Source organism: Pogoniulus pusillus, chromosome 13 (assembly GCF_015220805.1).
Source record: "Pogoniulus pusillus isolate bPogPus1 chromosome 13, bPogPus1.pri, whole genome shotgun sequence".
Taxonomy (NCBI): domain Eukaryota; kingdom Metazoa; phylum Chordata; class Aves; order Piciformes; family Lybiidae; genus Pogoniulus; species Pogoniulus pusillus.
In genome coordinates this window covers 30,668,750-30,693,150 of record NC_087276.1, presented here as the reverse complement: position 1 = coordinate 30,693,150, position 24,401 = coordinate 30,668,750, and the positions used below count along the sequence as shown (strand labels likewise).

The following is a 24,401-nucleotide window of genomic DNA, read 5'->3' as shown; positions in this document are numbered from 1 at the left end:
AAAAGTATCAAATGGGTCTAAAAAGGGACTCCTCTACACTGCTGTCATCAAGAACACAGTCAGAATTCACTCTGTCATCAGATGCTTCAGAGGGTGTGGAGCACTAACTGCAGTCCAGCAGTTCAAGAGGGTTTAAAAAAGGGCTTTGCCAACGTTACTGCAAAAGGTAGCTCCTGACATGGAAGTACTGTGCTTGCCAGACAAGTAAGAGACTACTCCAGGTATAAAGCAAACAAAGCAAAGCAGAATTATACCACAGTTTTCCTTGGAGACTTAGGGTTTGGGTGTTGCTTCTGCTCAACGCTGAGCAAAACTTAAGAAGCAGAACCTTTGGTTCTTTTTAAAGTCAAGTAAAAAATATCCTCATGGAACCACCAGGGAAAAAAAAAAAAAAAGAGAGAGAGAAAAAAATAAAATAGCAACTTCCAGAGGAAAAAAAAAATATATGGAAGTCCATCAAGAAGTCCACTTTCAGTAAAACTGAGGTAGTACTGCTCTTTTATTAGGTGATGTGTAAAGAGATTCGGGTACAGATCATTATCCACCACTCAGTTGACTGACAGGTACAGTAATTTCAGAGAACACTCCTGGAAAAAAAAAAGAGAAAGGAAAAAAAATCCTAAGGAATGATCTGGACTCCTTCACTAAGAGCTTAAAATGGGAATTCACCATGTTACAAAACGCTGTTGCTTGTCTTGGGGGGGGGGGATTTGGTTGGGTTTTCTTTCTTTTAGAGTCTTATTAGCAGGGGATTAATGCATGTCTAGTTACCAGTTAACACTGCTGTTCTTCTTGGTATAAAAACAAACCCACCCTTAAAAATCATTACAGCCTAAAACTTCAACCATGTAAACAGCACTACACACAGTACAGACCTGCCCTGACAGGTGGAGTATGACAGACCCAAAACACAACCCTTCATCTGGCACTGCATCACTTAGCAATGTTAACTTAACCTAACTAAACAGACCCACGATGTGCAAGAAAGATCAGACTTGGGCTGATCTGAAGTCTTGGGGGGGAAAAAAAAAAAGAGAGAAACAAAACCAAAAACCAAATAAATCTAACCCCAAAACGCTGACCTTGTAGCCAGGGGCAAAACGTTTCCAGGCGAGAGGAAGAAGGAATAACCCAACGGAAGAAAGTGCCTAAAACATGATACAGCATTTTAGAGCCCTTTCGAAAGACAAGGCAGAGATAGGTGTAAAGTAGAAAAACCTGGAGCCTCGGCCGCCTCCAGAAGCATCCAGAGGTTACACTTCACCAAGGGCAGCAGCTGGCTGCCGCCACTGCTGCTGGCAGGCCGCTAAGTCTGGTCCTGCAGGCGCAGGCCCTCCGTGTCCGCAGCCCTAACGCGTTTGGCTTCCTCCTCCCTTCTCCTGCGCTCCATTTCCCACTCCACGAAGGTGTCGAAGAGGCTCGGCCAAGCCTCGTCCTCGCTGTAGTTGCTAAGGTCTGGTCCAATCACCTGAGTAAAATTTAGAAACATGTTCCACGTGTCCCGGGAGATTCCCTTGATTCCTGAGGGGTTCTCGACTAGGAAGTGCAGCCACTGGTCCAAAATGGGAGGCTTGTTTTGGGTGAAGACTAATTTCCACAGGGCGATGGCTATTTCCCGGTGCAGTGACCTCTGCCCCTCTTCAGAGTCCAGGCCGAACTGGAAGGTGAAGCGATAGAGATCCTTGAACTTATCCTCCTGCTTGGCCTCCTTGAGCAGGCTGGGGAACCTCGCACAGATGCCGTCGATGCTGTCTGCCTTTATTGCTCTGCAGCCCTCGAAAAACTCCTTCCTGTCGAGCAAGGGAAGAGAAGTCAGTGCCAGTGCTGCCCCCCAGCACCCTCCCAGCGCCGCTCCGGCAGAGGAGGTTACCTGCCAGGGGCACTCTCCACCCAGCTGACACAACCCTTTCGGCCACAGGAGCTACAGAGCTATTGGCAAGGAGCAGAGCGTGGCCTGGGCAGCCAAGCAGCCTCTCCTCGGACCTCCTGGAGCACTGTCAGTGATTGGAAGGTTCTGCTGTCTGCCTGACTGCTTGATACTACCATGTCCAGGGCCTTCACAGCAAAAAGGGAGCAGATTTACCACCAAAGAGGTGCCACATTTACACCAACTTGACTCAGTACTGCCCACACGGAAAGGGCTGAGCCACTGCTCTGGCTGAGCTGTTCTCAAGGGGCAGAGCAGTTCACCGGTGGCTTCCTGTGGTTTTTGGTTGCTCTTCCAGCCTGTGGAATAGAAAGGTGCCAACAGCAGTGGTCACAAGGCACCTGCCCAGAGAGCTGAAGAGAGAAGGGCACCACACAACACAGGCAAGCTCTGAACACTGCTCAAGGTGCCAGTCCTTGTCTGACTGACTTAATAACACAACCAAGCAGGTAGGTGGGTAGCTCTGGTTTCCCTAACGCTCGTCAGCAAGCATCAGCACAGCCAGCACTAACCGCAGCCTGCAGACTGGCAGGAGTCAGGCTGGAGGGAAGCAGGAGACAGGGCAGTGCTCAGGAGAACAGAAGACCACATTGCCTGCTTTGGTGGAAGAGGCTGATCAGCACCTGTACCATAAAGTGTGTCCTTAAAAGTAGCCTCTCACCACCAGGTTTGTCATCTCCAGGCAAACAAGCGCAGCTTTATTAAAGCCCATGGTGGCTGTGCAGAATGACAGACTGCCTGCAGCTCCTCTCCCCTGCTAGCAAATGCCTGCAAGTACCTGTCAGCCCCTAGAGAATCCACATTTGCATTCCAGAGCAACTCATCCGTGTGACACATCTGAAGGCACTGGCAAAGCTCTGTGTTCAGTGCACAGCAGAGGCTTGGTTCAAGGCTCAGAACACAAAAGCAATTTCACAAAGTTAAGCTGAGTCAAAAAAGCAGGCAGCAGGCAGCAGCACTCAACCCGGGCACACCAGACCTTACAGGCTCACTCTCTCAGCAAGTCTCTGGAAGAAGTCTCTGCTTACTCTTAACCAAGATCTGGGTGGAGGCAATGCCAAGCACAAATGCAGGCTGGGCAGTGAGTGGCTGGAGAGCAGCCCTGAGCAGAGGGACTTGGGGGTGCTGCTGGAGGAGAAGCTCACCAGGAGCCAGCAGTGTGCACTTGCAGCCCAGAAAGCCAAGCAGAGCCTGGGCTGCAGCAGGAGAAGTGTGGCCAGCAGGGCCAGGGAGGGGATTCTCCCCCTCTACTGTGCTCTGCTGAGACCCCACCTGGAGTCCTGCATCCAGCTCTGGAGCCCCTGGGACAAGAGGGATGTGGAGATGCTGGAGTGTGTCCAGAGCAGGGCCAGGAGGATGCTGAGAGGCTGCAGCAGCTCTGCTGTGAGCCCAGACTGAAGGAGTTGGGGCTGTGCAGGCTGGAGCAGAGGAGGCTCCCAGGTGACCTTCTTGTGGCCTTCCAGGATCTGAAGCAGGCTACAAAAAAGCTGGGGAGGGACTTTTTAGGCTCTCAGGGAGTGACAGGAGTGGGGGGAATGGAGCAAAGCTGGAGGTGGGGAGAGTCAGAGTGGAGGTGAGGAGGAAACTGATCAGCATGAGAGTGGTGAGAGGCTGGAATGGGTTGCCCAGGGAGGTGGTTGGAGGGCCCATCCCAGGAGGTGTTTCAGGCCAGGCTGGCTGAGGCTGTGGGCAGCCTGCTCTAGGGTAGGGTGTCCCTGGGCATGGCAGGGGGGTGGGAACTGGCTGCTCCTTGTGGTCCCTTCCCACCCTGACTGATTCTATGACCTGGGGAGCTGCTGTGGTTTTGAGTTTGGTTCGGGTTTTTGTGGGGGGTTTTGTTGTTTGTTTGTGTTTCTTTCCTGGTAAGTTTCAGCTGTTCTGTCATTTCCTGAAACATCACCCCCATGCCCTACGCTCGCTGACTGTTCCCCTCGTCCAGGAGCAGACAGCACTTTTTTACATCAGTCATTTGTCAGACAGTATGAAACAGCTACCAGCGTCCAAACCCCTGCATGTCCTTCCCTCTCTGTGCTTTAACAGGATTACTCTTGGAAGAAGCCATTAAGAATTGCTCCTGCCCCACTGGTGCTACACTTAGGAAGCAGCCTGTCATTCTTCCACAGAGCTGGCAGCAATTACCAAGCAATCTTACAGTCATCCAAAGCAGACATTGCTTTCAGGGTCCAATCCTAATGCTGAGCTAATGCCAGATAGACTAAAACTGCTTTTAGAATCAGAGAATGGTTTAGGTTGGAAGGGACCTCAAGGATCATCCAGTTCTCATGTCCTGCCAGAGGCAGGGACACCTCCCACTAGAACAGGTCACTCAAAGACTCATCCAGCCTGGCCTTGAACACCTCCAGGGAGTTGATCAAAGATCACATTGGGTGATTCTGTGCTCCACAATCTCCCTGGGCAACCTGTGCCAGTGTCTCACCACCCTCACTGCAAAGAACCCTTCCCTAACATCCAGTCTGAGTCTCCCCTCTGCCAGTTCAAACCCATTCCTCCTCATCCTGCCATTACCAGACCTTGTCAATAGTCCCTCCCCAGCCTTCCTGTAGGTCCCCTTCAGATACTGGTAGGCTACTCCAAGGTCTCCTCCAAGCCTTCTCTTCTGCAGGCTGCAGAGCCCCAACTCTCTCAGCCTGTCCTCAGAGCAGAGCTGCTGCAGCCCTCTCAGCATCTTTATGGCCCTCCTCTGGACTGGCTCTAACAGTTCCAAGTCCTTCTTGTTCTGGGGGCTCCAGAACTGCACACAGGACTCCAGGTGTGGTCTCAGGAGAGCAGAGCAAAGGGGCACAGAATCATAGAATCAACCAGGTTGGAAGAGACCTCCAAGATCATCCAGTCCAACCTATCCCCTCCCTTGCCCTGCTGGCCACGCTGCTCTTGATGGCCTTGAACACCTCCAGGGAGGGAGCATTTTGGCAAACTGAGACTCAATGAATGTCTACAGCATCTGACTGCACTGCTCAACATGAACAGCATAACACCCAGAACAGTGTTTCTGGTTCTGAAACACACTGTGAGGGGAAGGGAAAAAGGGAGGACAACAGAAAGCTTACCTTCTGTGGTGGTGGGGATTACTGTGATCAAAATGCAAGTGTTAGAAGAAGCAGGTAGGTGAAGCCAATGAGGCTGTCTCTCCAGCACACAGCTGGCAGGATAGACTTTAACATATGGAAATAATGACAAGTTCTACAAGAACTAACCTTGTAAATTTGCACATGGTGGCAGCCTGGAATTTCCAAGCCAAAACTAGCACTTTGAATTCAGTGGGATCCACACAGAGGTCATTGCAAAACCGCTCCATCCCTTCCTCCAGTATGGCATCCTCCCGCTCGTCCTTGTACCGCCGGAACAGCTCCCCGACCCTCTGCAGGGAGGCGTCCTCGGCGCTGGCGGCAGAGTCTGGCTGTGTGTCCCCGGGAAAGAGGGGCGGCTGGCAGGGCTCTGCGGCAGCCTCCGCCTTCTTCGTCCCGTTCACCAGGATGTCACCCGGGGACTTCCCGCAGCCCGCGGCGTGGTCGTCCTTGTGCACTGCGCTCCTCTTGCTGTGCGATTTGCCTCCGGATTCCCGTTCCCCGTTCTTGCTGCCCAGGGTAGAAGAAGGATTCTTGCACTTGGTGACACACTGGCCCATGATGTTGCGAGCCCAGCTCCTAGAATGGTCCTCCTGCCGTCAGACGCCCTCGCCGCTGCTCTTCAACACATCTCACCATGCCACCAGCGGCAGCCGACTGACCTGTAAAACAGCCTGAGTCACACTGCTGCTTCCCTGGAATACTGTCAGTGTTGAAGGTGAGATAACACTCAGCAGCCAGAGACCGGCTTCAGGACACCCGAGCCTTGCCTCCTGAAAAGGGGCAGTGCAGAGGAGCTTGGCAAGTGCCATACATCTCAGGCAATCTCAAGCTGTTCGACCTAGAAATCAGTGCGGCTCACTCAGAGGCTGCACTACACCAACGGCTCCCAATAAAGGAAATACCTCAAATTCTTACTGCAACACAGGTTACAAAGAGGTTGATTCATCCACAGGCCTCATCAGGACTGACTGCTCTAGCCCAGAAATGGTTGAAAGGAAATGTTTTGGTTCTTTTAAGTATAGCCACACTTTATGTGTGGAGTATAAAACACTCAAAGCAGTGGAGGGGACAGGGACACTGATGGGACAACCTGGCAGAGACTTGAGCATTAGATTTCATAGAATCAGCCAGGTTGGAAGAGAGCTCCAAGCTCACCCTGCCCAACCTAGCACCCAGCCCTGGCCAAGCAACCAGACCATGGCACTAAGTGCCACAGCCAGGCTTGGCTTCAACACCTCCAGCCACGTTGACTCCACCACCTCCCTGGGCAGCCCATTCCAATGCCAATCACTCTCTCTGGCAACCAACCTAGACCTGCCCTGGCACAGCCTGAGGCTGTGTCCCCTTGTCCTGCTGCTATTCTAAAATAGCAATGGATCTTTCTCTTGCTCTGTAGAACGAATGCTAGGACTGCTAAGAGTGATGGGCTCAAAATCCAGCCTGTGAAAGGCAGAGTCCAGTCTTCTTTTGGTCACCTCCAGGGACGGTGACCTTCAGCAACTGGGGAGAGGAAGGTTGAGTTTTGGAGTCGATTTGGGGTTTCTTGATGGAGTGGGGAGAGGAAGCAGGAGGAAGCTGTGGTGTTTCATTTTGCTTTTTTAAACAAGACTTGGAATCTAAATTTTGTTCTTAGAACACAGACAGAGTGCTTGCAGAAGGAAAGAGCCAGGCAGCTTTCACCTGAGCCAGTGCTCAGGAATTATTCACTGCTTCCCAGTGGGCTCCTCCCTTCAGGTAAGGAGACAGAGGGAGGGGCCCTTTTAATGGACCTTTTTTCCAGGGAGACACACACATGCAGATAAGAAGTGGTAATTCCAGTCAGGTTTTTGGTTGTTTGGGGCTTTTTAAACATCAGAATTAAATGCCAAGCTGAGATCACCCTCCCCTGGTTTTAGAAATCACAGTGTTAAAGCCCTGCATGTTTGGAAAAGGTTATTTTACCCACAGGACAGGTTTTTTCAGCTTTGCCTATGAAAAGCAAACTGACACTGACACTGTACCCTATCAGCATGCAGCCACACTGAGCCCATTTCCCAGAAACATCAGCTCCAAGAAAGCAATTGCTTATCATAGCCCTCCTTTACCTACCTTATTTGCATTTCATCTCTGCTGTCAGTTATGCAAAAAGACTCAAGCACAAAAACTGGGTTTGCCTTGCCTTTGTTTACTGCTTCCAGGTTACAGAATTGGAGCAAGAAAGAAAAGAGATTAAAATGAAAACACAAAATAGATGTCACATCAGTTTTTCCTCTGTCTTTTTCCTTGGGTAAAGTTCTTCTGAGACCAAACCTCTGTTTGAAGCTGTAAGCCAGCAGCAGCAAGTGCAGATGAATCCTCCAGGTACTAGGGCTACAAACACCAATCTTTGCTCAGCCATTAAACCTGTGTTGGCAAAGCTGTACATGTGTGCTTTCATGAGGAAACACCAAAAACAATCAATCAATCTTTTTGCCAGTAGGCTACAGCAGGCAAGATGCTGGTCTCAGCTACCTGGCTTCCCTTCCCCTCCTCAATCCCTCTCCTTAAGCCTATAATCCACAAACAAAACCAGCAAAATGCTCTTTTTAAGCAGAAGGAAAACACATCTGGGACATCAAACAGCTTTAAAGAAGAACTTTACAGCATCCTTTTTATAGGCAAATCAAGTTCAGCTTAATGTAGTCAAGAACAGTTTCTTATGCATTTGTAGTTTAAACGACTCATTAGAAAAAAGCAATTCCACAGAATGACCCAAAAGACAATTCCATTGGTCCTCAGTGCTCCCAGCTTTGGGAAGCTGGAGTACAGCCTGCCACTGGCTCCTGTGTTGTTGTGCATCTGAGCAACATCATCTCTCCTGTCTACACCACTCATTTTCTTCATTATACCAAAACAAACAGGACATTATTAGTCAGTGTAAACTACTGCTTTGTGATCATAGAATCGACCAGGTTGGAAGAGACCTCCAAGCTTATCCAGCCCAACCTATCATCCAGCCAACCAGACCATGGCACTAAGTGCCCCAGCCAGGCTTGGCTTCAACACCTCCAGACACGGCCACTCCACCACCTCCCTGGGCAGCCCATTCCAATGCCAATCACTCTCTCTGCCAGGAACTTCCTCCTAGCATCCAGCCTAGACCTCCCCTGGCACAGCTTGAGACTCTGTCCCCTTCTTCTGTTGCTGGCTGCCTGGCAGCAGAGCCCAACCCCACCTGGCAACAGCCTCCCTTCAGGTAGTTGTAGACAGCAACGAGGTCTGCCCTGAGCCTCCTCTTCTCCCCCCAGTGATGAACTTCCAGCTACCAGACTTCTTTTGCCTTTTTTTTTTAAACTCCTTCCTTTAAATCCATCAGAAATCAAACTCTCAGCCTATACCAATCCTTGAGAGACTGCTGGAAGAGCAAAGGCAGCTAGCACTACTTGGACTAAACCTTCCTTTAGAGAGAAGCACACAAGCAAAGGAACACAAAGAAATCCTAAGTAGAAATCAGTATTAAAGGAGCATTTTGCCAGTTTATAACACTTTCTGCTCCAACACATGACAGCAGTTAGCTGCTGGGAGTCTGGAACAGCTCTTCCCTATGGGCAGCTCAGGAATAGCTGCCTACTAGTGAGTGGTCCTTTCCTCTAAAGGAGCTGGTAGCAGCCAAATCACAAGCAGCATAATGGACAGAGATGAATCCAACTGGCTTCAGGGATCCCAATGCAAAGTTTAAAAGCAGACAGTCTGAAAGAGTAACTTCCATTCTCTGCCCATAACTCCTCCTAACAGCAGTGATTCTGCTGCCCTGCCTTCTGAGCAGCGATGGCAACTACCTAACATCCGAGACTACAAAGCACCATCGTCAGTGTGACGAAGCAGCGCTCAGCAGCATGAAAAGCCAGCACTAGCAGGCAGCAAGGAGTGTGGAACACCTGCGTGAGAAGTGTCCCAGCAGCTGTTTCGGAAAGCCCCTGCCGGCACAGCAACATCAGCCACAGAGCGCAGCTTAGCCTCGGTCCCCGCAGCGCTCCCCTCTCGCACACACACTTGCGGCGCTCCAACCTGCGTGCCCGGCAGGCAGCTCGCTGCCGCTCCTGAGCGGCCACTGCCTGCGCTCTGCTAGCACTGCTCTTCCCTGCAGCAGAGATCTTCCTCTGAGCTCCCAGCATAGCCCCACTCGTTAGCGACAAACACTAGAAGATACCGAAGTGGAGCTGCTGCAGCTCCTCGCTTCTCTACCACATGAAACTTGATGCCAAGCGCCAGACACTTTGAAGCATTCCACCCCCAAAATAGCAAAAACGGCTTTAAAAAACCCACCCCAAAGTCAGCCTGCACCCTCTGGCATCTTGCACATGTATCTGGTTCGGCAAGAGAGAAGTCTTTGGGCACTCCCATCAGTTACCCTTCTATCTAAGTCCTCCTGAGCTGCATCCACTTCACTCACTAGTCACCTCCGCTTCCTACATGACTCAGGTTTCAAGGCATGAAAGGAACAAGAGCCTCGGAAGGAGATAGAAACAAGTGGGAGAAATTGGCCCTTTTGTTAAGGAAGGCTGAGAGAGGATCCAATTGCCGCATCAGGAGCTGCAGTGAACTCAGTGTTCAAGGAGTATGAAAAAGCACTCTCAGGAAAGCGAACAGAGCTACTCATTGAGCTGCAGAGCAAAGCAAATGTCACGTCTAGGTCATGCCCATTACAGCTAAGTGAGCGCAAGGACACGCAGGGCTACTTCTCCCAGCTGGCTGGGGAGCTGCAAGGATAAAGTTGTCGTGTACACAAAGGTTCCACTGGATTGATGGCAAAGCACCAGTTCCCAGAAGGACCAGCTCCAAAGAGGCAAATTGCTGCAGCAGGCTTGTAACACCACATTGAGACATAAAAGGCAGCACTGACCACTAGCTTTGCCCTTCTACTGAAAGAGATCAAAATTCAGGGCTAAGGTTGGGATGCACTTGGCTCCACAGGATGCAGTGCTCCCAAAGACGCTGCATTACTCAGACAAGAATTGAGCAATAACCTACAGTAAACATGAATCACCAAGATGCCCATGAGGCTGTCTTCCACACAACAGGAACTGCGAAGCAGAGACCAACAATGATGTTCTTTGCTCCTTTCTAGAGAGGAGCAAGCAGATGGAAACACAGGAAGAGTAGAGCCAGCAAATACAGCCAGGTAAAGCAAAACCACCCTCCAAGAACAAAGGCTGTGGGGAGCCCTATTGCCCAATACACTGAATGGAAAACCTGGAGGAGATTGGAAAACCCTTGCTAATGCTTGGGTTGCTGGGGGGGGCTTTTTGTTCTGGTTAGGAGGTGGTTGGTGCCTTTCTAAAGCACCGTCAGGAAAGCAGTTTCCCTCCATCCGCCAGCGAGATGAAACCCAAGATCTGAACGGAGCAAAACAAGCAAGTGACTCAGTAGTTCTGTCATACAGGCTGAAGTGGGGGAGAGCTGGCAGGAGGAGAGAAGATGCAAAGGAGATATTTAAGTAACCCTGTGTTTTTCCTTAATGACCAATGTTATTGTAGCAACAGAAATGATGGGATACATCCGAAGAACAACACCACCACCAAGCATTGTGCCCTTTAATGAAGCGTTGCATCAGAAGGTATTCATAGTGAGCTTCAATACACAGAAAGCATCAAGAGAGAGGAGGGGGAAACTCTCCATATATTGAAGAGCAAAGTTAGGAAATCTCATAAACAAAAGGAGACTCAGTTCAGCCAACCATTAAATCCCTTCTCAAGCAGCAGTTCACAAGCTAAGGCAAAGGTAACATTGCTGGAGCTCAACTAAACCTCAGCTTTTCACCAACACTTGAGCATCAGCTGTGAAGACTTTACAGAATTCCACTATGCATTATCTGCCTTTCAGTGGACAGAGGTTCGTGACTTGTAAAACAGCTGAGAGCAGGGAACAGCACCATGGGTGTCCCTCCTTTTTCTGGCTCTGAACAGATACACACAGCTTTTCACTGGGGAGGCAGGAGAGGATCACTGTAGCTGCTGAACCAGAAGCAATTGCTGCTCTAACAGTTGACACTGGGCAAGCAAGCAAAACATCTAATACTTACATAGTTTCAGGGAATCATTCCACTAGCTCCACAGCCTCCTTCAGGCTCCCACAGTTTCCAGGCTCCCTTGGTTCCACATGGAATACTGCAAGACAAAAAGATCACACAAACCTTGCCATTTACAAGGGGCTGTGAAGAGTACAGAACGCAGCAAGTCCCACAGAAGCCACAATGCATTTCACAGAACCCTTGGGAGCCAACGGAGCCACTCTGTAACACTACACAGTGTAAGGTAGCACTGACACCATTAACTCTGCGCTGGCACACAAAGCACAGCTCTGGCACTGAAGGCAGCAGACAAGTTCAAATGTTTGCCAGGAGCAAACACAGACTTCCGGACACTCGTGGGGCTGTCAGCAGGGAAGAGTTAATTCCTCCCATCCTGCGCTCAAAGCAAAACAGAGGACATAGCTGTCACTGTCAATGCCTGTTAGCTAAGTGGCTGTTTAATCTGCGAGTGCCAGACAGCTGCTACCTAGCAAAGCACGCTTTGGGTCTAGAAAGTAATTCTCTTTCATTCCCTAGCACATTCATCCCCATGTTTGTTTTCCCATGCTCAGCTGGGCTGGCTCGGCTTCGCTTCTCTTACATTCCTAGCTCTGCTATGTAACTACCAAGCTGTGAAGAGAAGATGACAGGCAAAGGTATGTCTGGTTCGTGTAGCAAGAGCTGCAACCACAGTCCCTAGTCAACACTTCTGTTTGTATCTGATCTAGGAAGGAAAACAAAGCACCACAACAAAACAAACAAGCAAGCTTTGGCAGAGCTTCTCTGCTCTACCCTGCTAACAGAAACACTGCAATGTCTTGTTCGAACAGCTCCCAGCACACCTAGGGAGCTGACAGGTGATCAAAAGCTGCCTTTCTGCATACTTACTTTCCACACGAGACCTACTTCTTAGGAAAGAAGTGGGAACATCAGCTTGTTCAGCGCTGTCTGCAGCAGAAAGCGAGGAACAGACGTGGAAAGGGAGCCATGAAACACCTTCTCATCACACCTGCCAGTCTACAGAAACTGAGTCTCCCCCGAACCCGAGTACTACACAGGGACTGCAACAGATTTAACAAGCAAATAAAATCTAGTTCAGACTTTAAAAAGCTTTTAAAAGCCCAGAGAAGCAGGCATCCAAAACGCTTCAAAGCCCCTAGGCACTGTGGAGTGCTACTTCCACCTGTACCGCACACAGGGCAAAGCACATCTCTGCTGGACCACACTCAGGCATCTCCTTCTGCAGTGGGCAGCCCAAAAAGCCTCTGTCATTCTGGATCTATATCCCCCACTTCCAAACCTCATCTCCCACACAAACAAGCCTTTTGCCTCCTGCTCCCATAGCCTTACTGCTTTTTAGCCTAAACTGGCACAGCCACCATAACTGTGCACGGGAACAGCAGTGAGTGGCTGGAGAGCAGCCCTGAGCAGAGGGACTTGGGGGTGCTGCGGGACCAGAAGCTCAACAGGAGCCAGCAGTGTGCACTTGCAGCCCAGAAACACAACCAGAGCCTGGGCTGCAGCAGCAGAAGTGTGGCCAGCAGGGCCAGGGAGGTGATTCTCCCCCTCTGCTTCACTCTGCTGAGACCCCACCTGGAGTACTGCATCCAGCTCTGGAGCCCCTGGGACAAGAGGGATGTGGAGATGCTGGAGAGTGTCCAGAGAAAGACCACGAGGATGCTCAGAGGGCTGCAGCAGCTCTGCTGTGAGCACAGACTGAAAGAGTTGTAAATGTACAATCTGGAGAAGAGAAGGCTCCCAGGTGACCTTCTTGTGGCCATCCAGTATCTGAAGCAGGCTACAAAAAAGCTGGGGAGGGACTTTTAGGCTCTCAGGGAGTGACAGGACTGGGGGGAATGGAGCAAAGCTGGAGGTGGGGAGAGTCAGAGTGGAGGTGAGGAGGAAGTTGTTGAGCATGAGAGTGGTGAGAGGCTGGGATGGGTTGCCCAGGGAGGTGGTTGAGGCCTCATGGCTGGAGGTGTTTCAGTCCAGGCTGGCTGAGGCTGTGGGCAGCCTGCTCTAGGGTAGGGTGCCCCTGGGCATGGCAGGGGTGTTGGAACTGGCTGCTCCTTGTGGCCCCTTCCAACCCTGACTGGTTCTGTGATTCCAACAGAGGTGCCCAGTGTCTCTCCCAGGGCAGCACTCACTTGGGTTTCGTTCTATTTGCCCACAGCACCCCGTGGATTTCAAGAACCTAAGAAAATGTAACATCTGGTATTTATGTTCATTTCTTATGGCCCCCTGCAAGTAAATAGCTCCTTTCATATATCATCGAGGGAGGGAGGGAGGAAAGAAGAGACGGGAGGGACAGGGGCACTGTGCAGCCTCATTCCCCCAGGAGCCTGCCTAAACAGAGCAGAGGTAACATCATATACTTCACGTTTTAAGAACCATTGTCATGGCAACTTCATGCAACAAACTAACTCCTTTGCAATTGGATTTGTATTTCTTTGGAAATCTCTGACCTGCCAAAGCTACGTTTCCAGCTGCCCACAGCACTACTGGAAGCAAGCACTTAACTCAAGTTCAAAAGCAGCTGATGGAGCTCAGCCCTCCCCGGCAAAAGCCAAACTTCCTCAGGTCGTTTGAAGTAGTTTCCACACCGGCTGCTCTTTACACACACACTGCCTGGAGCCAGGAGTTCTACTCTCTGTTCTAACTGCCAGCTACAATTCTTCCCCAGTCTCACTGCATTTGTTCTACCAACTTGCCCTTTTCACCTTTTTTTTTTTAAGATTTTGATGTAGCAGGAAGTGAAAGCTTCTGTGACAACACAATTATGGGATGTGAAATAAAAGGTTAGGAGTTAGCAGTTATGAACCCAAGCTCTTCCAGCCTGTATTTAAAGGCAATGATAGCACAGCCACGCGTTGTGGCTGCCTCCATCCTAAATCCCACAAGGTGACTGTGAAGGGAGTAGAAAGCAGCATCAATACTTTTGTGGCACAGGTTTTAATTCAGTCCTGGGGTCGGGGCTGCAAGGTGCAGGTGCATGCCACAGTCACCAAACACATCCCCTTGCTAGCACAGGAGGGATGTGGTGCTGCAGTAACCCACAGAACACCCTGCATGCTTCCTTAGCAATCCTGCTCAGCTCTCCACTGAGGGGGAAAAGTAAACTGCATGCACCCTCGGGATTATTATCCCTTTGTTTTGTTCACCTGCCTCTTTCTGCACCTGTGCCTCCCTCCCCTGGGACCTTGGGTCTCCAGAGCACTGCTGCACAGCAGATCACACTGCAGAGCCAAAGCAGCTGCTGCCCTCAACTCTTGTCCCCAGCAGTGCTTCCAGGGGTAGGAGTCTTCTCACTAAAGGCAACTTTCTTTGCTTCTCTGTGGGGAATCAGTGAAGAATTAGTGTTACCATTTCCCTCCTCAGCAGTCAGAAACGGAGAGCATCAGCTCTGCACGTGGAGTATTTCACTCTGCAGCTAAGTTTCATGCCACAGCACCAAGCAGTTGGGTGTAAGCATGAAAGCACAAACAGAGCTTCGGTCGGCAAAGCCACCACGTTATGGAAAGTGTTTATTTCAAGGGCTAACATGCCATGATCTTTCTCAGCAAAGGCACTCTGTCTTCAGCACAATGGGCACATTATGGCCTTTCATGAGCCCACAGGACACCTCACCACATCCCCAAGCAAGTGCTGTGCTAGCACCAGTCTGTCACTCACATCTGCTGCACAAACATTCATGCAAAGTTACTTAATAGGAAGTCTAAAAGCAGGAAAGTCCTGCTGCAATTAGTTAACATTAATTATTACTTTGTCAGGCTTCCCCTGGTGCAAGCAGCTTTCAATGAACTACAGCCAGGTTCTGATTCTGGGGGCAAACAGATGGGAGCCTGATCAATCTGTTGCAAGCCAGGGTAACAAACTCGTTCTGATTCACCTGGCTTCCAGCTTTGGAAGCAAACTGATCCGACTGGTAAGGTCTGCCCCTACACAGCACACCTGTACCAGACTACAAGCTGCTTATACAGAAACACCACAGGGGACCCTGCAGAGTTTTGGCTGCCACTTGGCAGAAGGCTAACTGGCAGGCAGTGGGAAAACCAAGCCAATTTAGAGACCCCCAATTTCTCACTCTTTGTTGCTTTCTGCCTTCCACCTCCTCCACTGCTTCTCTGTGCATGGGTGAATACTAACCACCAGAGATCTTGCTGGTTTTCTTTCTAGGGGAAGAGAAGGTGGTGGTGTTGGCCCCTTCTAGGCTTTTCTTTGTCCAGGGGGGGAGGATTCAATTGCTGTATTATTTCTAAATAGAAAACAACTGTATCCAATTGTAGATACATAACAGACACAGTGGAAACATGAATTCTTGCTCAAACAAGACATGGACTCCAAGACTTCACTGGTCTAGGAGAAAGGAGAAGGGCAGCTTTCTAAGTTGTAGGTAACTGTACACAAATGCACATACACGTAAAGACACAACAGACACACTGGAAGCATGGATACTTGCTCAAGCAAGACATGGTCCAAGCCCAACAAAGACTCTACTGGAGAGGCTTCACTGGTCTAGGAGAAAAGAGAGGGGCAGCTTCAAGTACATCTAAAAATCCAGGTACCAACAGACTGAGAAAGTGCTTCACCATGTCTGCAGTCCACAATGCTGGGCCAGCTCTCAGTGTGGAGAACCAGAGCTGTCATCAAACCTGCTCCCAGAGCAACCCCACAGTTACCAAGAAGCAGGCAGAAATCTCCCAATGCCTGCACCCCCCATGCTGTGCTGGCACTTCAAGCCCAGGGTTGGGACATCAAGGCTTGCTCATGCAAGCCTGAGCAGAAGAAACCTGCTTCCTGCTGTCTGGAAGAGGACCCTACAAGATACAGGGCACAACATCACATCTCATGTTCAAAGTCCAACAAGCAGTCACAGGAGAGACTGGAGCAGACAATTGGGATCTGTAGTTCTGCGGGTAGCTAATTACACAAGGTTAAGTTAAAAACCATTAATGATGTCAAAAACAAAGAGAGAGCAAAGGCACATCACTGCTTTGTCTCGTGGAAGACATACTCTGTTAGCAGCCTTTTCAGCAGACACATCCATCACACTTGAATTCCTCCCTTCCTTTAACTGTCTCTAACCACACAATACCTTACTTCCCAATTTCTTCTTACCGTTTTTCCACTTGGCCCCATTTAAAAAGAGGTTTAAATGCTTCCCCATTATGTGCTTCATCATACTTCACCAAGTGGGTGGAATTATTGGTGAGGACTGTTGTGTTTTCACAGAGCAAACCCAAGCCCAGTTAGCTCAACAGCAGATAACCTGAGGAGGATGCCTTCAGGTGCTTCTGCAGTGTAAATACATTAACCAACTAATTCATGCAGCAGCAGTACTTGCTTTGAGAAATCTATTTAGGCTATGAGCAAGACAATGGGCAGAGGGGAAATGAAGACAGCCAAAAAATGCAGCTGCCTAACATCACACCATCAGGCTTCAGCAAAGCTGAAACCAGAACCCCAACCAGATTCCATTCAATTCCCTACCTCATACGTACTTAGACACAAACACGCTCGTTTCTTTCACTGCATACAGCTCAAACCCTGGAGGAGTTTCAATCCACCACCTCCAAATCCAAACATCTGCTCACTGAGCAATTCATCTCCAGACTTTGAAAACCTACCAATCCTCCAATTCTCACCAACATCCTAGGCAAGGGCCACACAACCAGCACTGACCAAAAAAAGCAAATCATCCTATCATAAGGGTTTGTATGGGAGGTTTCCCTTTCCTTTAATGTGCAGAGGGCTGTAAAAGAATCATCCTTCTGTGCTGTTCCAGGGTGCATGTGACTTTTGCACCACATAACAGACCTTTAGCACCTCTGTGGTACAAATAATTCAAGCAGCAGCACACATCGGGGGAAGAACAGAACAGAATCAGCCAGGTTGGAAGAGAGCTCCAAGCTCAGCCAGACCAACCTAGCACCCAGCCCTGCCCAACCAACCAGACCATGGCACTAAGTGCCCCAGCCAGCCCTTGCTTCCACACCTCCAGCCACAGCCACTCCACCACCTCCCTGGGCAGCCCATTCCAATGCCAATCACTCTCTTTGACAACAACTTCCTCCTAACACCCAGCCTAGACCTGCCCTGGCACAGCTTGAGGCTGTGTCCCCTTCTTCTGTTGCTGGGTGCCTGGCAGCAGAGCCCAACCCCACCTGGCTACAGCCTCCCTGCAGGTAGTTGTAGAGAGCAATGAGCTCTGCCCTGAGCCTCCTCTGCTGCAGGCTGCACACCCCCAGCTCCCTCAGCCTCTCCTCACAGGGCTCTGCTCCAGGCCCCTCCCCAGCCTTGCTGCCCTGCTCTCCACACCTTCCAGCACCTCAGCATCTCTCTGCAATGGAGGAGCCCAGAACTGGACACAGCACTCAAGCTGTGGCCTGAGCAGTGCTGAGTACAGAGGCAAAAGTACCTCCCTTGTCCTGCTGCCCACACTGCTCCTGAGCCAGCCCAGGATGCCACTGGCTCTGCTGCCCACCTGGGCACTGCTGCCTCATCTTCAGCTCCTCTCTACCAGCACCTCCAGGTCCCTCTCTGCCTGGCTGCTCTCAGACACTGTCCCCAGCCTGTAGTGCTGCTTGGGGTTGTTGTGACCAAAGTGTAGAACCCTGCACTTGGCCTTGTTCAGTCTCATCCCATTGGCCTCTGCCCACCCAGCCAGCCTGGACAGTTCCCTCTGCAGGGCTCTCCTACCCTCCAACAGCTCCACAGCTGCTCCTAGCTTGGTGTCACCTGCAAACTTACTGATGCTGGACTCAATGCCCTGATCCAGATCATAAGTAAAGATTCTGAACAGGACAGTGCCCACCACTGATCCCTGGGGCACACCACCAGTGACAGCTACCAATAGGATGTGGCACCATTCACCACTCTCTGGGCCTGACCCTCCAGCCGGTTCTTGACCCATATCAGAGTGAATCTGCCCAAGCCATGAGCTGCCAGGTCTGCCAGGAGCTTGCTGTGGCAGAGCTACTCTGTGCTCAGACACAACCAGCTCACATCTTCACAGCAGAGCTGCAGATTATGGGCCCAAGGGAAGCCACGACCCTCAGATATCCGACACAGATGGATCCCACTGCAAGCACCTGAAAGTAGCTGTGCTACAAGCATTTACTTTATGCTGCCTCAGTCAATTCTGTGAATTAATCTAAGGAAAACAGCAAATATCCTGTGGCCAAACCACAGAGACTTTGAAAAACCACCTCTGTCTGCACCTGCTCTGCACTGTTAAAGAAACACTTACTTTCAGACGGGCCAAGTGTGCACAGACTCTCTCGCACCACGTTCAGCCTGCAGACTCTGCCTTCAAGTGGCCAAGGCACCTCCACGTGCTGACTGCAGCTCAGGCAGAGAAGGGGATTCCTGCCATCAGAAGTTGTGCTGTGAACGACTAACAAGTGAAGAGCTTTACACTCCTTACTGCTCTCAGCAATGAGGAACACACACACAAAGAAGTCCTTCCAGCAGCTCTGGTGAGCAGTGTCCCATCTCTGGCACAAAGCAGCTGTGAGAGCCCTGACCCACACAGCTGCAGCACAGGGCAGAGAAGGGACAAGAGCCAGACCACCTCTTAAGATCACTTCTGGCAGCAGATGCTCATAAGGAGCTTGCAGCAGGCCCACTGGCCATCTCAGTAACACAATTTACAGGCTGCCAGCCAAAAGAATCCCTCGCTTCATGCAGTGGTAGAGGAACTTCACCAGCTCACCATGTACACACGAGTCCAGTATGGACAAAGAACTGTTCCAAGTGGAAGAACTGACAGCTGAAAGTGTTTTAAGAGCATATGCTTGGATTGTTAAACTGACTGCAGTCTTTAAAGCAGAAAATGCACCAAGTTACCTGCAGAGACCCTAGTCCTGACCTCCCTCTCACTAACCCTTCACACTGCAGTATCAGTAGCTCCAAAGGAGCTCTTCTGAGTATCTGAACAGAGGTCATCAGTTAGGGAAAAGATTTTCAGCTCTCCTTGAGAAATCTGGTGGCAGCTTCAACCAGTCCACAGGTTTAGCTAATGAGCTGCCACATATCCTTGATCTCACTTGATGTCTTGGGTCTTACAAGAGACATAAGGTGTGCAGGTATCTGTCCTGTGCTTTGTGAAACAGTCACTGACTCTGAGTACAGGTAACTGTGCTTGAAGCTGGAGAACAGCAGACCTTTGGTATTTCCAGACTGCCCATTTATGTGCTGATCCACAGTACTTGAGGCATTCTGCACAGACTCATCTGCAATGAAAATATTGAACAGCCAGCAAATGGCCAAAGCCAAGCTCTAGGACGTGTGTGACTATTACTAAGCTATGCACACCTCCCATAGTCATAGGCATGAAGATGATTTTTCTCCATCCTTTACAAGGGCAAGGCTGACTCCATCAGATGCTTCAAAGCTACAGAAGAAAAGGCTGTAGAACAAAAAAAGAATATCAGAGTAAGAACTAAAAACTCTTACTTGCTGCTACTGTGTGGATGCAAAAACAAGAGTGGTGCTTGTCAGGAGCAGACAATCCTTTTGCTTCAAAAAAAAGCAAGCCAAATCACTTCTGTTCAGTGAAGAGCAGAAGTGGGACAACCAAGAACTCTATCTGTCACACTCTCTTTGGCAGCCTGACTTTCTGGGGATAACAAACTGAGACAGGAGGTCAGGAACAGCATTCTCACATTTTGCCAAGTAAGTTTTGTCTTTCACAAAGCAGATGCCACAGACAGACCAGCATTAGAGCTATCCTTTGAGACAACAGCTCTCTCTCCTTACTGGAATCCTGCCTCACCACTTCTCCTGCTGTTAGTTGCTTGACAGTATCCCTACGTCTGTGAAAGAGTTCTTGAATGCTGACAGCTAAGTTCCCTCACTCTCCCACTTCTAGCAGCAAACTAAACGACCTTTAGATAAAGCACTGATTTTCTGTCCCCTTCAAGATGCAGATGATTGGATTGGAGAGCTGCCCAACAAAGACATACAGATAAAAGGGAGACACAAGGAGCCTAAATGGGTTCATTGTTAGACTATCTTTTAGGCAAGAAGCCTTCCCTCATTTGCTCTGTTCTGCTTAATACCAAGATTACAACGCAAAAACATCACACAAGTGTCACACCACGGCCACATGTGACAAGGAGAACCTCCTTGTGTCACCAGAAAGACTACTGCCATTCGTGCGAGGGGAAGCAGAGCCCCTGCCCGGTTTGCCACCCGGCGCTGCCCCCGGGGCTCTGAGCGGCTCACTGACAGCGGCCCCTGCTAGCTGAGCAGCTCCACAAAGCCGTCGGGTGCAAGGGTGCAAAGGGGGAGGCCAAGGCGCGGGAGCAGGGGGGCAGCACGTCTGCGAGTCCTGCCTTTTCCAGCCACTCCCGGCCAAGGCTTCAACCCGGAGCTGCAATTACCTGACTCGAAGGAGCCAGAAGCGAGAGGGGGTGTGGGGAAGGACAGAGAGAGCTGGCTGGTTCAAGAGACAACTCACTGCACAGAAGACCCGAGGAAGCCAGCACAGCCTCGTGTGGCACGTTTGCAGGGGGCAACTTCAGCAGAAGCAAACCCTCGCCAGGACATGATCACTGTTTGCAGTCCAGTTGCTGCGGCACTACTGCTGAACAACTTAGTCAAGCACACAATTAATCCATGTCACCAATATCTGCAAAACACTGCAGCCATTTAATCTAGGGGGGTTAAAAGGAGGAAGGGGGAAGAGACAAAAGAATTATTAGACTTCCAGTAACCAGAAGACAAAGCCTCTTAGTCAGAGGCAAACAGAGGAAAGGAAACCAGCGAGATAAGATGCAGACCCCTAGGGAGAAGGAGCCTAGCCTGGGAACTCCGATTAAGGCTGTTAAGGGGGTTTGCCTCTTCTATTCATGACCAACAAGTCCCTAAAGCATTTACAGATTGTTCCAAGAACCCTGGCTGCCAACCTCTAGCTCCTTCTTCATGTCCAGGAATGAAGATGAAAGGCAGGACTGCTTTCCTAACCTCCTGTGCCTTCACGTCTAGTCTCTCCTGCCTGGGAGCAGAGTTCTCCTGTGACAACCACACCACAGCCCCATGTGCTTAATGAACAGTACAATGATTTCTGCGCTCTGCAGATTCCTACCAGCTGCCAAGCCCCACTGCCACCGACTGCACAGCGCTCTGGGGCTCTGCATGGCATTCATCAGCACTTCCTCAGCACCAGTAAGGAACACAGAGTGCTACAGGGTGGGATAGCTTTGAGCAGGACTGGGAAAGCTGTGCTCCTGCTGACTTGCAGCTGGGCGTTGCTCTACACCTAGACCACCTTTACACGTTAAATGCAAGCTTACCAAGTCATGCCTGCTCCCCAACTCTTCCACCTCCTTTCCAGCCACATTATAGTCCCCTGCTCCAACACACAACACACAGCAGTTGGCCCCTATTGCTGCAACTGAAGCAAAGAAAGCAGCAGCACCAAGCCTCTTCCTCACCCCACACGAATGTGTCAGAACAAGTCTCTTCCTCTCAGATGTTGGTCAAGCCATCTGGCAGCCCCTCTTGCTCTGTACCTACTTCTGTAGCTGATCTGAACAACAGCCTTCCAAAAGAGCTGCTCTTCCATTTTCTCTCAAAGCCACTCCTCTGCTTCCTCTGGGGAGCTCTTGCTTTTTACTGAGCACACAAAAAGGCAGCAAGATGCACTTATGAATGAATTTCCAAGACCAAACCACTGACACAAACTGGATGCTGAGAATTTGCAACGACCCTGACTATTTTCAGCTCCAAACTGAAGCAAGGAGCTGTGCAGAGAAGTCACCTAACCCAGCCCTGAAGATCCAGCAGCAGATTACAGGCAGCACTACTGGCTGTCAGCTTCAAGATGACAATGATTTCCAAGGCATCCCGTCAGGCAGGCAGGTAGGATCAAAGCTGTAAGCTCCCTCACTAACAGTTTGGTGACATCTTTAAAAGATTATAAAGGATTATTCTCATTCATACCTGCCCAGGACTCCCTGTCAGGAAACAAGCAGCAGTGTAGACCCGGTTGCAGGAGCTGGCACTCGCAGCACGCTCGCAAAGCCAGTGGTACTCTGTAAATCTGGACTAACCCAGCACAGATCACAAGCTCCCCTTTTTCTGCTGATGGGCAGGAAATCTTTGCTTTAGACTGAGTGCTGGTTCGAGGCAAACTGGAATACTTTAATGAGGGAAATTAGATAGTAGGCTTGTGAAAAGGAAACAAGGGTGATGGCTACTGCACTCATAGGCTTGCTGAGAGGTGTAAGAGCAAGGACACAAACACAGATAAGACAGAGTGTGTGTCTGTCAGAGTCTCCTGCTTGGATCTGTGTAACTAATCCTTCTGCTTCTAACCCCCCTTGCCCATCCTCCAAACTCACCTCGCTCGTAAGGCAGGTTCTGGGATAAGGTAGAGGGGTGGAAGGTGGAAGGGTGGCTGGGAGCCCCTCCTGAGCACTCTGGTTTCTGGGAGGGCTGCTGTGTTTCTGTAGCACTTTTAACTTGTGGATTTCTGTCTATATCTGTAAATGTTGTAACTATCTGCTTGCATCTTGTGCTGAGCTGTGACTAGAAAGCTTCATTCCTTAACTTCCAGCTGGCTGAGTCTAGTCTGGGTGATTTCATGGGGGGGGGGGCAGGTAACTCCCAAAGCATCACACACTGCATGCTGCCTTCCCCAGAAAGGGCTGTGAAGGTTTTCCACAGACCACTGACACACATCTGCGTGGGGAAGATTGTAAAGACAAGCTACAAAGCTGGCAGGAGCACAAACCCAGATTCCTTGACTTTCACTCACAAGAAGCAAAGGACTACACTTCCTGGCGTGAGGATCGTCTGGTACCATGGAAGCACACAGATGTGCTCAAGAAGCACCAGTACCCAAGCCACTCACTCTTCCCACCAGCAGTACCACAGCCATACATTAACAAAGAGGCTCTAAACAGATAGTCAGGACGTGTGTGGAAGAGATGTGTCAATCAACTTTGTCAACAACAACAGACCACACAGCACAGCTCCAACTGCCAGGGAGGCCTGTCTGAATTCTCTGCGAGGGAAGGCAGTTTGGGGATTTTGTTTGTGCCCCTTTTCTCAGGACACTTAACCTATTACACACACCCCCCTCTAAATGATGCAGCAGACACTACCACTTAAATAAAAAGGGGATGAGGGCTGAGTTCCAGCACCTGGCCTCACCCTGCCCAGTTGCCACGGTAACGTTTTGAGGGACAGCCTGTCAGCAGTGTTAACTGCTCAAGGATAATCAGTGATTCTGTCCAGCGACCACAGCACTACCAGGAAAGGCACATTCTTTCAACCAGCAGCTGCTCGAAACACTGATTATGCGAGGTACAGTCTGTGAGTGGCTGAATTGGTGCCCCCGTAGCCCCAGAGATTAACACGGACCGCAGCTTCCACAAGGAAGGGTAAAGACGCTCAGCAGCGAGAGCTAAAGGAAGAGATGCGCTCAGATCACCAGAACTATCTGGGCAATGAATCGCTCCACGTTTTGTCTCTGTCCGTTTCCCGCAAGCACAGAGCTCGTACACCTCCAGCGCCACACGTGTGCCGGCTGGGCACGGAGTGCCTGAACAAAGCAGCGGAGCGCTGGGGGCCGCGGGGCTGCCCGCCGGGAGCAGGCTTGCCAGGAAGCGTTTCAGGATCCTGCAGCCGGCACACCCCGAAAGAGAAAAGCCAGGAGGACAAAACCCAGCCCGATGGGAGCCAGCACCGAGACTCGGGGCACACGAGTTAGCGACGGGCAGGCTCGGTTCGGCGGCACTCAGCGCTACGCCTACCGCTGTGCCGGCCTGCACGGAGCGAGACCGAACGAGCACCAACCGCAGAAGCACCCCGGACGGGACCGCCCTGCGCCGCGGCGCCGGGGGAGGCTCCGGCTCCCGGCCAGGCACGCCGGTACCGGTGAGCCCCCTCGACGGCTGCCAGCCCCAGAGACCAGGTGGGCTGCGGCTCCGGGTGGCCCCGCCGTGAGGAGGCAACGGCGGCAGCGCGGGGCTCCTAGCGTCCAACCGGCCCTGCCAGGGCTGAGGGACAGAGCGACGGCCCCCGCAACCTCCGAGGCTGCCGGCCGAGCCCGCGGCTGCGGGCCGGGCCGGGTTCAGCCGAGCCGAGCGCAGCCGAGCCGAGCCCCGCGCCGCTCCCGCCCCCGCCGCCGGTTGCCCGCCCGCGGCGCCCGCAGCCCGGCGCGGACGGGAAGAGACATGGTCCAATTCACTCACCCCCGCGGCTCCCGGCGAGGCTGCCTCCCCGCCCGCATCACTTCCGGGGGGAGCAGTCAGCTGGCGGCGCCCCGCGCGGCGCAGTGACGCAGGCGGCGTGCCTGAGGCCGCACGCACGGTGAGGGCGGCAGGGCAGGGCAGCTGCCGGGCGC

At 51.1% G+C, this 24,401-nt stretch overlaps 1 protein-coding gene across 2 annotated transcripts; it reads right to left on the bottom strand.

The window, feature by feature from the left end:
- Window positions 1-481: 481 nt before the first annotated feature.
- Window positions 482-24,366, bottom strand: DCUN1D3 (defective in cullin neddylation 1 domain containing 3). Of its 2 annotated transcripts, XM_064153814.1 has the most exons (4): window positions 24,250-24,366; window positions 11,057-11,141; window positions 5,143-5,675; window positions 482-1,790 (listed from the first exon to the last, which is right to left on the bottom strand). In XM_064153814.1, the coding sequence occupies exons 3-4, from the start codon at window positions 5,571-5,573 to the stop codon at window positions 1,307-1,309; spliced, it is 915 nt and encodes a 304-aa protein (XP_064009884.1). In that variant the 5' UTR covers window positions 5,574-5,675; window positions 11,057-11,141; window positions 24,250-24,366; the 3' UTR covers window positions 482-1,306. The 2 variants fall into 2 exon arrangements, with proteins under 2 accessions (XP_064009884.1, XP_064009885.1); XM_064153815.1 differs by lacking the exon at window positions 11,057-11,141.
- Window positions 24,367-24,401: the final 35 nt, after the last annotated feature.